The sequence below is a fragment of the Symphodus melops genome (assembly GCF_947650265.1).
Source record: "Symphodus melops genome assembly, chromosome: 3".
Classification (NCBI taxonomy): Eukaryota; Metazoa; Chordata; class Actinopteri; order Labriformes; family Labridae; genus Symphodus; species Symphodus melops.
The window spans coordinates 29461037-29476979 of record NC_136693.1 but is presented as its reverse complement, the minus strand read 5'-3'; the positions used below and the strand labels follow the sequence as shown (position 1 = coordinate 29476979).

Genomic DNA, 15943 nt, shown 5'->3' with positions numbered 1-15943 from the left:
TGTGTGTGTGTGTGTGTGTGTGTGTGCGCATGTGTGTGTGTGAGCACCAGCGTCTCAATTAGGCCCACACAATATCCTTATCTACTCTCTCCACCGGCTACAATAACCCACGAGCACTCAGCAGTACTTAGGGAACTTGCATAATATCACGCCTTTGATCGAAGCAAACACATACCACACACACACACACACACACACACACACACACACTTTACTAAAGACCTGCAACCATAGATTGTAGTCACACCTTTTCAATACCCCAAACCCTTAAGGTGTAGTCCTTCAGTTCAATCCTGACAGCCAAACAAAAACACACACACACACACACACACACACACACACACACACACACACACACAGCGTCCAGATCCCCTATAGCAGAGCATGTGCTGCAGATTATTCTCAAGAGTCTTGTTTGAAATCTCTCTCCACTCATCACATAATCACTTGAGCACAGCAGCCCACACCTCCTCCACGTGTATCTTTTCTTCCTCCTCCTACATCCCTCCATCCCTCCATCCCTCCATCTCTCCATCTCGGCTGCCGTGGTTACAGTTTTGGTGGAATCACATTAGCGCTGGAGTTATTGCGTCTCCCAGTGAAGGTGGAGCTAACGGCGGCTCCTGCACTCGAAGCACCAGCGCACAGGAGAGAAGGCTGAGAAGAGAGAGTCGCCCTTCATCTCCGCTCTGAATCACCACCACTCAGATGTTCTATCTCCTCGCTCTCACACGTACACACAGATCCTAACACATTACAGTGACTTCTCTGAGACAGTAAATGGAGATGGATTGGAAACTTAAACAGGTGGAACATTCACAGTAAACGTTATGGGGAGAGCTGATCGTTTTTCTGCTCTCTTTTTATTTTTCTGCTTTCTCTCTGTCACATTTCATCTTTTTTCCCTCCTGTCTCCCATGAGCGTTGATTCCTTCCCTCCATCTTGCTCTTTTATCCTTTTTTGTAGAGCTTCTCTGCTAGCTGCTATTTTCCCTCTGTGTTTAATTCTTCATGCGTTTACTTGTGTTTCTGCAGAATGCATACGACATGGCGGAGCTGCAGAAGTCCCTCCAGCCGAGCCCGGCCCAGTCGGTGCAGTACTGCCGCTCCAGAGCCCTGCACCACCCTCCACCACCTCCACACCACCACCACCACCTCCTGCACCAGGCCCATCCTGCCCCGCCCTCCACCCAACCGCTGGAATCCCTCAGCCGGACGACTAGCTCCACCACTCTGCCTCCTTCAGCAGCCTCCACCTCCTCCGCCGGCACCACCAGCCTGCGTCGAGACGTCCCGCCCACCAGACTCCCCGCCCAGGGCCAGGCCCGCCCCTCCCAGTTGGCCCGACGCTCCCTCTCCTTCTCTAGCCAGGACCTCGCCCGCTACCTGTGCGAGATCATCCGCGATGCAGACCAGCATCCGGACACGGGACCTTTCGACTCTCTGCAGGTCTTCTCCACCGAGGGAGGGGGCTCACCGGCCGGCTCCCTCAGCTCCTTCAGCTCCGCGGGGCTGGATGGAGGGAGCAGCGTGGACGGAGGAGGCGGTGGCGAGGGGAGAAGAGAGGAGACGCTGGGGGAGTGGGGTCCTCGCTTTGAAAAGCTGCGGGCGCTGTATGAGCGAGCGGAGGCGAGCGACCTCTGAGCTCAGACGCACACAGACTCATGGGACCCCTTCAAAAAAAACGGGCCGACTCTGAACGATCTATTAGGAGACGCTCACCGACGACAGCGAGAGCGTGAGTGACAGAGACACTCGCTCCCCTCGCCCTAACGCAGGATGTGTTGTATTTACTGGATGATGAGCGCCGTCAATCAACACGGGGGCCTAACAGACAGATGAAAGCGAACCCGAGAAAAGAGGCTGTCGCTCTGCGCTCCTCTTCCTCGGAGCAGACGTTATCAAACCTGCCACTCACCTTAAAGGCTTCAGAACGTCACTCTCCACCTGGGCTACTCATCATGATGGAGCTCAGCTTCACTGTCAGACACATCTGTTCCAGTCACAGCCAATAATACCACAACTTTCCTCCGCTTTCCAACACTCACTGTGAGCCGAGTGTCAGATGAAGGCCTGAAATGTGAAATAAAAATGTTTTTTTTGTTTTTATAGCTGAGCAAATCAATGCCACATGAAATGTATTTTTTAGCACCTTGCTGCTGACTTCAATCTTTGTAAATAAGAATGCTTTATGTGATGTGTCATGAGAGAGCGGTGGAGATGAGAGGGATCATACTGAGTAGCCCTTATAACACAGAGTCTGGATTTTCACTATATAATGGACACTTTGTGTTCTCGCTGCCTGGCTGTACACAGCTTCTGTCAATGTTTGAAAAAAAAAAAGTGCTTTGACCATCACTGGGTTGCAGATTGAGATTTTATTTTTGTTTTTTTTCCCTTTCTTGGTAATGTGTCTTTGGCTGGGTTCAGTAATTCTGTATTGGTTGGGTATTTCAAGTTGCACCGCTCTGTGGGTTGTTAGACATCAAGCTTTCTACTTACTACTGCGCCCTCGTCTTCTTGTGATTTCCTATTCTCATTCGAGCTCTCCTCCTCCGCCGCTCGCTCCTCCTCACCCGAGGGAGGCTGCAGAAAAATTCAAACAGCTTTGTTACAAAGAAATAGGAGCGGACGTGCGGACCGCGGGAGGGAGGAAATACTTGCTCTGTTGCTCTGTTCCGCGTACGCTCCTCCATACCAAACGTGTTGGCTGCGAGAGACCGCTTCAACAGACAATCGCTCGGCAGAATACAAACTATGTCAAACAGCTTTCCAAGGTGACTACTCAATAAATACAAACAGAGGAGGAGGAGAAGGGAGATTGATAATGATTATTCATGTGGCTCTGAGCTGTCCTACCTGTGCCATGCACAATTCTCTCACACATTTATCTATTCCTCCTTGCTAAAATATCGACTCTTAGCTGAAAGTGGAAATAATTGCTGCAAAATGGACTGATGGAAAATTGCAAGGGAAATAATAACTCTGCAGCTATTATCCAAGCTGTGAATTGTCGGCACAGTGGAACACGTTCCCCGTTACTTGGTGTTCTCGTCACATCATCCCTGAGCAGAATAATAAAAACCTCTCCCGTGTTTTTTTTGTGGAACAACTGAGAACAATTTGTCTAAAAAGAACGAAAAAGAAAAAAGAAGGGGAAGAGTCTAAAGAGCACTTTATCTCTTTTGTCTTGTGTGGAGGGAGGTGAGACGAGCAATGAGCGAGAGGCAGAGAAGACCTGATCAAGTGCCTGGCTCTGCTGTAAAGGTAGCTGCTCGGTGGCTCTAGAGTCAGGGTGCTGGGGGTGATGGTTTGTTGATCAGCCCAATAAGACAAATAAAAAAATGAATTTGCCCTCACCCCATCCTGCCCCCCCCCCCCCTTCAAAGAACCAACCTGGCTTCCCCTTTGCATTTTAGGCGCTGGCACAAAGTAGCATCAGCACAGAGCAGTTACACTGTGGGAGTGTGTGAAAACATGTCAGGCCTCTAATCCTAATGGGAGCTGATGGGGGCTGGCTGTCATGCTGCTCAAACCGAAGGGTTGTGGGTACTTAAAAAGAAAAGCGACTGAGGAGTCTATTTCAAGATTGTCGCTTTCCAGAAACAAAAGCTATTTTCTCATAAGCAGAGGCAACAACGTGTCTTTTAAAACTAAGAGATGACACCTGAAAGACAGACTTTTTTTTTTCCTTTCTTTTTTTACGGACTGGGGATTTTCTAGAAAGGGATGCTTGTTTTGTATTCCTGTGCAGAGACGGGCCGAGCCTGAAGCACGCAGAGAAACAAAGGGTGAAGACGCTTTATGCTCCGTCTCTCTCTCTCTGCAGCTGTAAGGAAGCAGCCTTTCACTCCCCACCACCCTTTATTCATTTGTACCATAAAACGGCTTCTTAAATGTTGTGTTCCGGGTGCAGCAATGTTGTGAACAAAGTTAATGTTTTTACCTCATTTGTAAATAAAGAGATGAATTAATTATTGCTTTTTATGTCGAGAAAAGCAGCCGAGGTTGAAACTGTGCAGCTTCTGAGAAAACACATCAAACCAAACATATCTGTTTTATCATCCTGACGGCGGTGACGAGCTTTGGACAGTTATGTGAGTGTTTTGTATTTGCTTCTATCTTTTTTTCTCAATAAATTCATTTATTTGCACCGGTGAATGCCGAGTCGTGACTGCGTCTGAAAGAAAACAAACGTGGAAAAAACAAGGGGCTGACATTGTCTGGGAAAGAGAAGACTTTTATTAATCATACTGCCACTGAACACAGACGTGTCTAATATCTAGCACTGCCATTGGAAAAGAGTGCGACGGGTCTCACACATCTCCTTGACCAGGATCGTGCAATGACAACAGTTTTTACTGCTGAATGAACATTTAACACTTTGTATGATGGAGGTAAAAAAACCAGAGAAGCATTTAGGGAGGAAAAAGAAGCAAAGGCACTCACATTCATTTCACGATATTTCTCTCAGTCACAGAAGAAGAAGATTAAAACCTGTGGTTCTCAACTGGACCCACCACCAGTGTCTTCATGGAAAATGAAGATTAGCTCGAAGTGAAGCCGCAGAGTAAAAAACACGACAGAGCAAAGAAACAGAACATGTTGCAAAAGTGCTTCATAGACTTTTTTTTTTTTTTTTCTGACACAGTATTTTTTCCAGACCCACTGAAAATGCTGAAAGAAGCTCAGAGTCACGCGCTGCTCTTCAGCAATAACAGCCTTTAAGGTGCGTCAGTGTGTTGAGAGGAGCGGCCGACGTGCTGGCCAATCAAAATGTACCTGGAGTTTCATTTAAAGGAAGAATGTGCGACCTTTCGAAATCCAGTCTGTCCTGTGTGAATGTCTCTGAGTCCTGACTGTCTCCAGTGAGGGAGAAGCTGGAGTCCTGCTGGCTGTGTTGTTGTCAGAGCTGTGTTTACATGGACGGGACGGCCGGCTCCTCCCCTTGTGTATAAAAGCTGTTTCAGTCGAGGACTAGAGAGAAGAACAACAACGATCACTGACACACAGTATGTGCAATATGAAGCTACGAGCTAGCATTAGCCTGCTAACACAACGATGCAAGCTCAATGCTGTCATTTAATTACGGTGAACTGTAATTCACAAGTCCTTCGTGGGAACGCGAGTGGAAGGGGTTTGTATTTCAGGCTTCAGTACGGAGGAGGCGTGGCCAAACAGAGGTTTGTTTTGGGTTCATGCTGGTGCACAAGGTCGACACCTACTGGATCAAAAAGTCGCACATTCTTCCTTTAATGTAAAACCTCAGTCTGTGAAAAGTACATAAAGCTCCCTCAGCACTGATTCCGATTGGACCCTTAAACATCACATTCATTCATTGTATTTACACGGCGCTGGCTCAGTGGCATTCTCTGTTTGTCCTCTTCCAGAGAACTGCAGATTTTTTGACAGATTGGCACATGCTTCATAGCTGCACTCTTATCATGAACACAAATCAACTCACAGTGAATGTAACAAAATGTGGAGCTTTATTTACTTGGACTCCAGCTCCGACAGCGATCTGAACCACAGATTAAGTGAGTGACACCTGACCTCGACTCGGACTCTGGTGAGTTGTAATGTGTCTGCTCGTCAGTCCAGTCAATACATATCAAGTGTCAACGAGGATTCTCTTTCACTTTTCCATCCGTGTGTTTGAAATTCTAGAAGCAGATGCTGAAAAACCTCAGCTCGATCTTTAGAGCGACGCAGCACAGATCGACAAGCGTGAACGGCGAAGGAGTAAATAAACACCCTGAATACTCGTGGTCTGCAGCAGAGACCGTTTCATGGATGATGGGGACCATACACTGCATGAAAGCAGACTATGTTCTTTCCTCTGACAATCAGCTACCATGGCAACCTTTCAACCAATCACAAGTTGTCCCTGTTTACGGTTTCATACTTCATTTCAAAGCGTCAAAGCTTTAGAGTGACTACAAACCGATGAGTGACGTCACAGACGCCTCCACTGTATATTATAGTCTCTGGTCCTAATTCTTTTTTTTTTTATGTCGTCAGCCTGCACAGAGCCCTCACCTCTCAACCCCATCAGGATATCTCTGAACGACATGCGAGAGCTCGGTCTCAAACATCTCTCTCTAAACTCTTCTAACTTCTACCTTGTTGATCACTATTTAAAAGTGGAGCTAAATTACTATGAACTCCGGGTTAATTACAAAATACAAATCTCTACGTAAAAACATGGATGACCGAGCCACAGCTCGGCTCGCTCCAGCAGAACGATGGTCAACAACAGTTACAGACGATGAACGCCACAGTTCACGAAAAAGGGAAAGAAAATCATTTTGCATTATGTAAAGCTAGAAATACTTAAAGAACATCATGGGGCCAACCTGGGGGTCCGTTGGTCTGCTTCCTGTTGGACAGGAAGGTGACAAACACCAGTGGTTAGCTTCAGCTAGCGCGTTAGCTTACAGTGTCGGTACATGCTCTCAAGGTGCACACTATGACGTCCTGCAGAGGGCGCTGAGTCCAGGAGGAGGAGGAGCCCTGGACTCCACCTTCAACTAAAATCACAACACACTTATTGGACAGTTAAGATGCTGCTGAGGGCTTAGCAATGAAACTATTCAAACTGAGGTTAATTTTGACACTTATTTCTTCGAATCAATTCAAATCAATTGTATTTAAAAAGTACATTTACAAAACAACCTGAGTTGGTCAACGTGTGCAAAGTGTGCACATTTTGGGCCCCCTACTGGAGAGGGCCTCTGAGGGGAGGAACAGTCGGCCATCTTAAGGACCCTGAAGTCTGGTGTCACTCCGTTTGGACTCTGGATGGTTTTGTCAGTAAACAGGAAGTGGACTTACTTCTGATAAAAGATCGAACGTAAAGACAGAAAAGAAGTCTTTGCATGTTGCAGAATTCAGACACGGCCTCTCTCCGTCTCCGTCTCTCCATCATCACAAACTCTTTATTTCCCGAGCCAAATATGAATTTAAGTGGCCTCATTTATTGTTGAAACATCCGCCGCTCAGTTATAAAAACAAAAAAAACCCTAAATGAAGTGTTGATCTGAATTCTTTATGAGCACACAAATGCTTTTCTTCACCCCTCTTTCATTACGAGAAAAAAACAAACCAAAACACGAGCAGGCTGCGTTATGAACTACTAATCCCAATATGTATGGAAATTAAGAACGCTGAAAGAATATGACATTAGTAAACTCTTATTAGGCAGACATAATGGAATCACTTTGCTCTCGAATAAAGCAATCACACATCTCCTAAATTAAACATCCAATCATAAAGGCAGGAGCGGGGGAGTCGTTGCTGTGATCTGATTGGTATGCATTACAGCGCGGCGGCGGCGGCTAACGAACAACACGCTATCAAAAGGGCCGCAACAACCGCTGCAGGAGGGTTCATGCATGTGTGAGTGTGCAGGTTATCTAAGACAGCCGTCCTTATTAACAAGTGTACACATATAGGCTGACGGGGAGAGCGGGGGGGAGTGCGTGCGTTGTAACCACATAACAGCTCTTTGTAGCAGGCAGCTGTGACTGGCCGGCCCATAATTACCGACAGCTCCAGCCTTTCAATCACCTCCTTCTTCCTTTTCTTCTTTCTTGGAAGGAAGACAAAGAACAGCGAGGAAGTGCTTCAGATCATTGTGAATCCGCCTTTTGATGAACTCTCCTCTGCTGCTGTTTAAACGTGAGTCTTTTCTGCCCTCGCCGCTGCCGCCGCCGCTCCTCACTTTCTTCTCTAACCACAAAGCCTCAGTTTGATATGCGAGTGTTGCCCCCCGCTCCCTCCCTCCTTACTAACTATTTTGGATTGCGGTGGGGAATCAGCATCGTTGTCAGCCAGCCGCAATTTCCTCGCCACTTACATTATTCATGTGCGTTTGTAGCTCCGTGTGTGTGAGAGAGAGGAGAGAGAGAAGAGAGTGGAAAGGTGGAGGATGCTGCTGATGAGCCCACAGCAATCACAACAAAACAAATATCACTTGGTAGCAGCTTCGACTTCACTTTTAACGCCCAGAACACGTTTTAGCATCCATTGGAAACTGACGACATCATTTCTGATCAAAACGTTTCACAGCAGAGCCGAAGACATCTCTGATTCAAGCCAGTGGTCCGAGGTACACAAACAAAGAAATGTCCACACGACGAAAACTCACAGTCAAAGTTTCTACAGGAAGTGGGCTTCTTTGAAAAACAGGAAATAACTGCAAGGATTACTTGTCACAGAAGAAGAACAAGTCTAATCCACACCCAGAACTCAAGTTGCATTTTAAAATATTTTCAGGAGCTGTAAAATAAAACCATCAGACCAAACCTAATCATTTCTGCTTTTTTCAACAATTTCACCAAAGATGGAGCTCTGGTCTCCACTGGGTCGTCTCTTAAATATCGCTGAGAGTAAAAAGAGAAGTCTTGTCGAAGCTGTTTGACGCCGCGGGTCGTACTGACACATACTCACACCCTGATGGTCGACGGGTGAGGCGTCCAGTTGAATGCATTTTTTAAAGTTGCACTGTCGAGTTTTGGTAAGTTGGAGAAGCGTGCACACATGTTCATAACTGGAAACACAAACTGCCCTCAGAGGAAACATTTGCTCCCTGAACGGTTTGAAGATAAAACAGTACAGTAACTCTAAACAGTGTCCAGGGAGCCGTTCCTTCCTTTGAGTCAAGTTTTCGTCCATAATATAGAGCGGAGCACACACTGCTCTCTGCAGATTAACATCAGCTCATTCTAGAAATAAAGTCTGCAGAGTTGGTCTTCTGCAGCAGCCTCTGGCATCAGTGTGTGAGCCTGTAGCTGTGACCTTTGACCTGGACTAAACAGCTGCTGAGACTCCTTTAGTCCTCATCGAGGACGCACTGCTTCTTTTTTCTACAATGTTCGTGAAGATGTATTTTTGGGTTGTCAGAGAGAGAGAGAGAGAGAGAGAGAGAGAGAGAGAGAGAGAGAGAGAGAGAGAGAGAATGAAATCTACAACGTTTCTACAACGCTTTGTTTGCTCCATAATTCAGAAAACATTGAAGAGTTTAGAACACGTCTGAAGGTGCAAATCTACTCACATACATCTACGTAAAAACTTTGAGTGAGAGGAAGGTCTGTTCACTGTTCAGTCATCACGTGTTTTTACTGCAGTCATAACTCTGACAGTTAAATATGTTTCTCTGAAGGTTTAAAGTTAAAGGTGTTATTGTTGTTTTGTTTCTAATTCTTTATCTAACAGGGACACATGCAGTGCACATCGCTTCATGTTTGAAGTTCAGAGTCGAGTGCATACGGGCTTCTCGCCGAGGCAGCAGGCGAATTCACACCCCCTGAATGCAACACCTGCACGGCTCTGCGTGATCATGAAGTGTGCTGATGGACTCAAAGATGAATAAAATGAAAAAAGGGAGGCCCGGTCACGTCGACAGTGCAGAGAACATGACCGCTTCCTCGCTGACGTCGAGCCTCATGTTGAGTCCTGTTAGTCAGACACAGTGTCCCGTATTCCAGCGTGCAACAGAGCACTCACACCAGTCAGACCGTCTGGGCTTTGAGGGTGTGGCGTGCTCGGTTTGCCTCGTGTGAGGGCGCTCTGATTTGCAGCCCCTGTCCCTGGCTCGGCGTGAAGGATCTGTTACATATATTGGGTTTTTTAACGGACCTACATTTCTCTAGATTCTTCTCAGCTTCCATAGAAAAGTAAAACTCAGTAGCGAGGACTCGTCTTTGTTGCAGTGGTTGAGATGAAATGAGAGTTTGCTCGTGTTGTTCGGGACCCTGCTGAGGGGACGTCTTGATCTTCTCGTTTGTCCGGCTGCAGCAGTGCCAGCTGGTTGGAAGGGTTGAAGGGTGTGGACAGAACGGGCCGGAGCTGGACTCCTCGAGGTGCTTCCTCACCCCTCTCCCTGAAACGGAGCGGCCGCGAGCTCCGAGCTGCTCTCACAGCTCAGTTCACAGAGCCGAGTGTTCAAATAATAATGGTGGTGATCACAGCTGGGCTCGGTGCAGAGAGGAGACGGAGGAAGAGCGAGGACTCCTCCTCCGTCTCTCTCCCCTCCGGCCTCTGATGGAGTTTGTTTTTTGTGTTTTTTTTTTTACTTTCTTGCAGCTTGAGTCCCGCCGGCCTCCGACGATGTCTTGGAGCTTTTCCTGCGTTTCTTCTTGACTCTGTACACGTGGAAGGTTTTGTTTTGAAAAGTTCTGGTGAAAAGGGCGGAGTAGGACCCGTCCTCCGCCTTGATGGCTTCGCAGAATCGAGGGTGGGAGGCGGGGACGAGGTCAGGGTCGTTCTCTCCCGGACCGTCCATCACCTGAAGGCGGAGAGAACGAGCGTGTCATCATTTACAAGCGACGAGAACGACAGGAAGCTCACAGTCAACACATCACGGACACAGTGGGGATCAACACCGACAGGGTGACGGATTCCTCCCACCATCGAGAGAATCAGTGCCTACGGTGGGGGATTCTTTTGGTTGTAAAAGTGCAGCCCGGAAGCAGGAAGTAAAACTTCACATAAAGATGCAAAAACAAATCGGTCGATGTATTTTTATCAGATTTTTTTTCTCTCCCCAGTATTGATATCGATCGGGCCCTACTCCCAACCACTGCAAAAAATATTAAATAAAAAAACAATAAATAAATCAGCTTCTGGTTAGCTTAGTGTACGCTCTCATATTTTGATTTATCGGCTTCATGGCTTCTGGTTCCGGAAAAATCCCGACAGACACCATGGTAACGGCGACGTCTACTAGCGTTGCTACGAAGTCCGCCGCAACTTCGGTAAACTCGTCTACGTCGCTCGAGCTGGATCGGAACATGGCCACGTCGACGTCATCTAGAGCGTCTCGCAGCGTAGCCTCTGATTGGTCGTTACAGCGTCCAACCGGCCTCGTCACCATCTTTTCACGTACAATCGCCTGTTTGTACCTCGGCTGAAGGGAAAGGGTGGATTGATCTGATTTACCCAGAGAAGTGGCCCTCTGTGAATGAAGTGGCGTGTTAAAATCCCCGGCCACCATGAGGGCAGCTTAAGGTTTGTTTTTTATTTATATTTATTTTTATTCACTAAGAAAGAATATCAGAAATGTGGATTTAAAAGACGGTGACAATGTGAGCTTTCACCCAGTTACACAAGCTGACAGAGGAGGTGACACAGACACACACACACAGACACACACACACACACACACACACACACACACACACACACACACACACACACACACACACACACACACACACACACACACACACACACACACACACACACACACACACACGGGATGAGTCATGTTAAAGAAAGGCCACCCACATGTCCGTTGGCCAGGTCGAGCAGGTCTCTCAGTCTGCAGCCTCGCCTGTGTCTCCGCTCGTAACAGATGCTGTTTTCCAGAACCACGTAGTCGGCCCCGGTGGCTCTCAGGATGTCGTAGACCTCCTCCGGGGAGCGCCGAGCGTACACCTGATACACCTGCTCTCTCACACACACACACACGCACACACGCACAGAATCAGAAGGGCTTTATTTAGGATTGTGTTGGATTCTATGATTGCTTTTCTCTGCAAAAAAAAAAAAGATCTTCTGGCTTTGTAATTTACCACCAATAATGTTGGAAGGAGAAAAAAAAAAACCCTCGCTGCTGGAACTCTATTACCAGCCACATTTATTCTCGGATGAAAGTCTGCTTTGGATTCTATTAAAACATGTTTACTGAAGAAATCTGAATGAAAACAATTACTGATGAAAGTAAATCAGAGAGAGGGCAAAACAACAAGTGTTAAACAAAACTGATCAGAACTTTCTGGAGACGGTTACAGTTCATCATCCGCAGAAGAAATCTGACTTTTAATTTCACGCAGAAACAGATTTAAATGGACAAAAACCACGCAACCGCTACGTGCTGTAATAACTGAATCACCGCATGGAGAGTGGGAGGGGCTTCAGCCTCCAAAGTCACTGAAAGGAGAGACGGGGGCGATCCGATCTTACATCCTGATTTACGTTTTAGATATCGGACCGACGGCGCCGATCCCCGTCCCCGCCCAGACGAGACGGGACAGTTCCTTCTGCGTGATCAGACTTCAGATTAAAACTTTTAATTTGAAAAACCTCCCAGTTGTTGCAGCTTCCTGTTTGTATGCTGCAGCTGTGTGCAGCCTCACACATAACAATAATGATGTTTCTGATGTAAAATAGCAGATCAGAAAGAAAAAAGTGTTTCGGTGCATCTCTGAGTAAAAGCGCCGCGTTACGTTCCATCGTTTATTCTCATTATTATTTGAGTTGAATTTAAATTCTTCTTCCCACAGATGCAAGTTAAACGGATAATTATCTTCTGTGTCCTCTAATGAAGCTTTTTGAGTCCATACAGAGAAAAAAACAAAGAACCAAAATCAGCATTAAAGACATTAGCACGCACACACACACACACACACACACACACACACACACACACACACACACACACACACACACACACACACACACACACACACACACACACACACACACACACACACACACACACACACACACACACACACACACACACACACACACACACACACACACACACACACACACACACACACACACACACACACACACACACACACTTGGAGCCCAGAAGGTCTGCAGCAGTGTCGTGGATCGTTAATGAGCTCCACACTCGGCTCAGGCCGGGCCAGCGGCTCAGCACAGCGAACTCCCCGCTGGGAGGCAAAACATGGAGTCAGCTCACCATGAGACGACCTCAACACACACACACGCACACGCATGCACACACACACACACGCACACACACACACACACACACACACACAATGTGTCCTGCTTGACATGAGAAAGAAATGCACAGAGGGGGAAGATGAAAACCAAATGAATATTAATAGTGGAGCTAATTGGCCATCATGTTTTTCTTGGGCTTCGTGTGCTTTTGTTTGCAGCGTGTAAAGCTCGATGTGTTCTTATAATCGTCTTCTTCATCGAGTGAATGAAGTTTTAAATGCAGTTTAAAATAAACAAGTATTCAAAGAACAGAAGACAAAACAGATTCGACTCACTTGAACAGAAACAATATATAATAGAAGTGCTTTCCTCTGCATCGTGCGTCAACGTGCAACCAAAACAAGAGGCGGGGCATGAATAATGCATCTCTTTACATCCCTACACTGAGACGCATTAGAGTGCAAAAGCCCGACCGGCTTGTCTTTTTCCGACGGGGCAGCACTTTCAGGCTCCGGTGTTCCTCCATTACTTTTCAGTGTGAGTTAATGGATGCAGCAGGAGCTTCCTCTCATCCCATATTCATTCACACAATCACTGCAGGTCACTGGCCCCTGTAGGCCCCCCCCCCGTCTCCCAGCCTGCAGGATACGAGCACAGAGCTGAGAGACACACACACACACACACGTATGCTGTCACCGCGGTAACGAAAAGTTAAAGGCAGAATATTCACATCTTGACTGTCATGCTGAAACATTACCAGACAACCGAGATCAAGAATCTGGTGGTGTGTAAAAACATTTAAACTGTCAGATTAACATCGATGTCAGTCTCAGAAGACGATTCAGGAAACAGCCACACGTATTATCATCGACTGGATGGCACTGGAAAATCATAATAAAGAAAAGTGTGTGCTCTCCTCCAATCAGAAGAAGACAATATGTTCAGACAAGCAGCTGAATCAGACACTAATCTAAATGGAAGTGTCTCATAACAGACGACTTCATTAGGCTCATTAAGAGACAATGACGTGAAACACACGACGAATAAAATACGGCTGGTGATGAGCTCGTTTCTGAGGGACTGGATGTCGAACACAGACGAATTTATTACAGCTCGATCGGGGGAGAGCAGAGATGTAGAGGAGCTCTCAGACCTGAGCGGGGGGGGGGGGGGGGGGGGGCTTTGTTTCCTCTGCTTAACCTGAGTTATGTTGTTTATTTCCTCCGGTCACACTGGCTTCACGTCAAAGACGAGACGGCGTGGAGTCTGGGTCGATGCGCAGCGCTTCTCTCCTGACCTCGGTCGCCTTGGAAACGGAGCCTGTCCAGTGTGATCAGGACTTGCTGGAAGAGGCTGGCTCACCTGAAAAGGACCCCCAGTGACTGGCTGAGTCATGTTAGCTGAGAGCATGATCAGGGCACAGATCCGCTCAGCACTTCACTCCAACCTCGACTCAGCCAAACGAGAAGACAGATCGGCTGGAGTCTGCACACTGACCTGCTTACGTTAGCTTCAGTGCTACATGCAGACTGTACGGGGGAATGTGCTCGGAGCAGGGGAGGATTTTTATCGGCGCGAATGAAGAAAACATTTCGACTACAAGTTGAAAAAGAAGAAAAAAAAGGAAACATATTCACCATGTTTGGATCGTTTCTCACAGACCTGATTGATGACTCAAGTCAAAGCTCTCTAGTCTGTGTTCTTTCTCTCACTTCCTGTTTCTCCCTCTCATCTCTCACCATTAATGACGCAGGTTTAAAAACCACGAGGACGTGTTCTTAACTTTTTTTTTTTTTATTTGCTCAGTTAGTTTTTGCATCAATTTCTACGACCTCAAACAAGAACACAACCAATCAGCTTCCTTTATTGAATCTGTATGCAGCCTTCACTTTCCCGTCTGGACACACTTTATTAGCTCTCCTTCTTAGCGAGCTGCTAACGGGCGTTCAAATCACCATGACTCACTTTTAAAGACGACCCTCGAGACTCCTTTTGTTTACTTTGAAAGGTGAGTGTGTGTGTTATCCTCCAGCCCCTCTGGGAGCCCCCCCTCCCCTGTGTATGGTAGACAGCATACGGCACGTTGACAGTACCTGTTTGGTCCTCTCCCGCAGCTCTTTATCTTCATAATGGGGATGGTTGGTGAGAACTCGGCCTGTGCACAGCTTGATGCCGGCCAGCAGCTGCATGCTGCCTGCGAATACAGCGTGCTTAGGGGTCTTTGTGCTGTGGACAAACACACAGAGAGAGAGACAGAGGAAACGTTATTCACTGCTCCAGACAACACTGTAGTCTGAAGAGCTCGACTCGCTGCCAGACGAGACTTTGTGACTCCGTAAAACACAAAAAACAACAATTTGAATGAGATCAAAAGTTTGGGAGTGTGCGTCAGGTGCGTCGAGTCATTACAAAAGTTTGATTGAGTTTTTCTCCGAGCTTTGTTATTCAGTGCACATGCCTTTGATTTGTGCATTTGCAGAACATATTGATGTGGGTGAAACGTTATTCGTTCAGAGATGTGATTTCCAAGGACGGCGGCCGTCTCCACCTCCATCGCTCAGACTGTCTGTGCAGCAGATGTGACGAAGCCTCGGTGTGTCGACCACTTCAATGACAAAGTGATGCAACATTTCAATATGTGCAAAACACCGACTGCAACCTTTAAAAGGCCTCTATTATGAGAGGAGACATCCACGCTAACCTCAGGGTCAATTTTCATCTAAACTCATGTCGACACACAGCACAGCTCCGAGACACACAAAACTTATTGTATGCACAAAAAAAAACAAGGTGCACTCTGACCCTCAGCTTTCATACTGAGAGCAGAAGAAAAGAGAATAATCAAAAGTTGAATAACGGAGGAATTCTTCCCTGCTGGACGTAAAGAAAGGACAAACATGTTGAGATGCCATCCACATAGACTCATGCTCAGATCTGATTGGCTGCACGCCTGATGTATAGATAAATGCACCGGCCTTTATCTTTGAGATGTGATCATCTGCGTGAGCGTGCAGGGGTCGGATCTGGAAAGGAAGGCTGTGGAGGCGCTGATGGCTGAGTGGAGAGCGTGTGCGGTCCATGTGGGGAGGCTGTAGTCCCACCTTCACTGTCCTCCTCTGTCCTCCTGTTATCGCTGTGTTTTTATCATGCAGAGAAGGATTCTCGGCCTTCTCAGGACCTTTTTATGCTCTCTGTCCCAAACGCTCGGACTGAACTTGGGAAAAGGGCCGTTGGGTGT

General features: G+C 47.0%; 2 protein-coding genes across 3 annotated transcripts in view; one reads left to right on the top strand and one right to left on the bottom strand.

The window, feature by feature from the left end:
• The window catches only part of LOC306821220 (neural-cadherin), a 243339-nt gene extending 239977 nt beyond the window's left edge, over positions 1 to 3362 (top strand). The window contains exon 37 of the mRNA XM_079339503.1: positions 1036 to 3362. Within this exon, the coding sequence (XP_079195629.1) occupies positions 1036 to 1644 (609 nt within the window). The 3' untranslated portion in view covers positions 1645 to 3362. The remainder of the gene's footprint in view (positions 1 to 1035) is intronic.
• Positions 3363 to 8965: 5603 nt separating this feature from the next.
• The window catches only part of dpy19l3 (dpy-19 like C-mannosyltransferase 3), a 51471-nt gene continuing 44493 nt past the window's right edge, over positions 8966 to 15943 (bottom strand). For both annotated transcript variants that reach the window (XM_079339525.1, XM_079339526.1), the window contains exons 17-19: positions 14799 to 14931; positions 11290 to 11448; positions 8966 to 10288 (exon numbers count right to left, since the gene is read on the bottom strand). In XM_079339525.1, the coding sequence (XP_079195651.1) occupies positions 10073 to 10288; positions 11290 to 11448; positions 14799 to 14931 (508 nt within the window). In that variant the 3' untranslated portion in view covers positions 8966 to 10072. The remainder of the gene's footprint in view (positions 10289 to 11289; positions 11449 to 14798; positions 14932 to 15943) is intronic.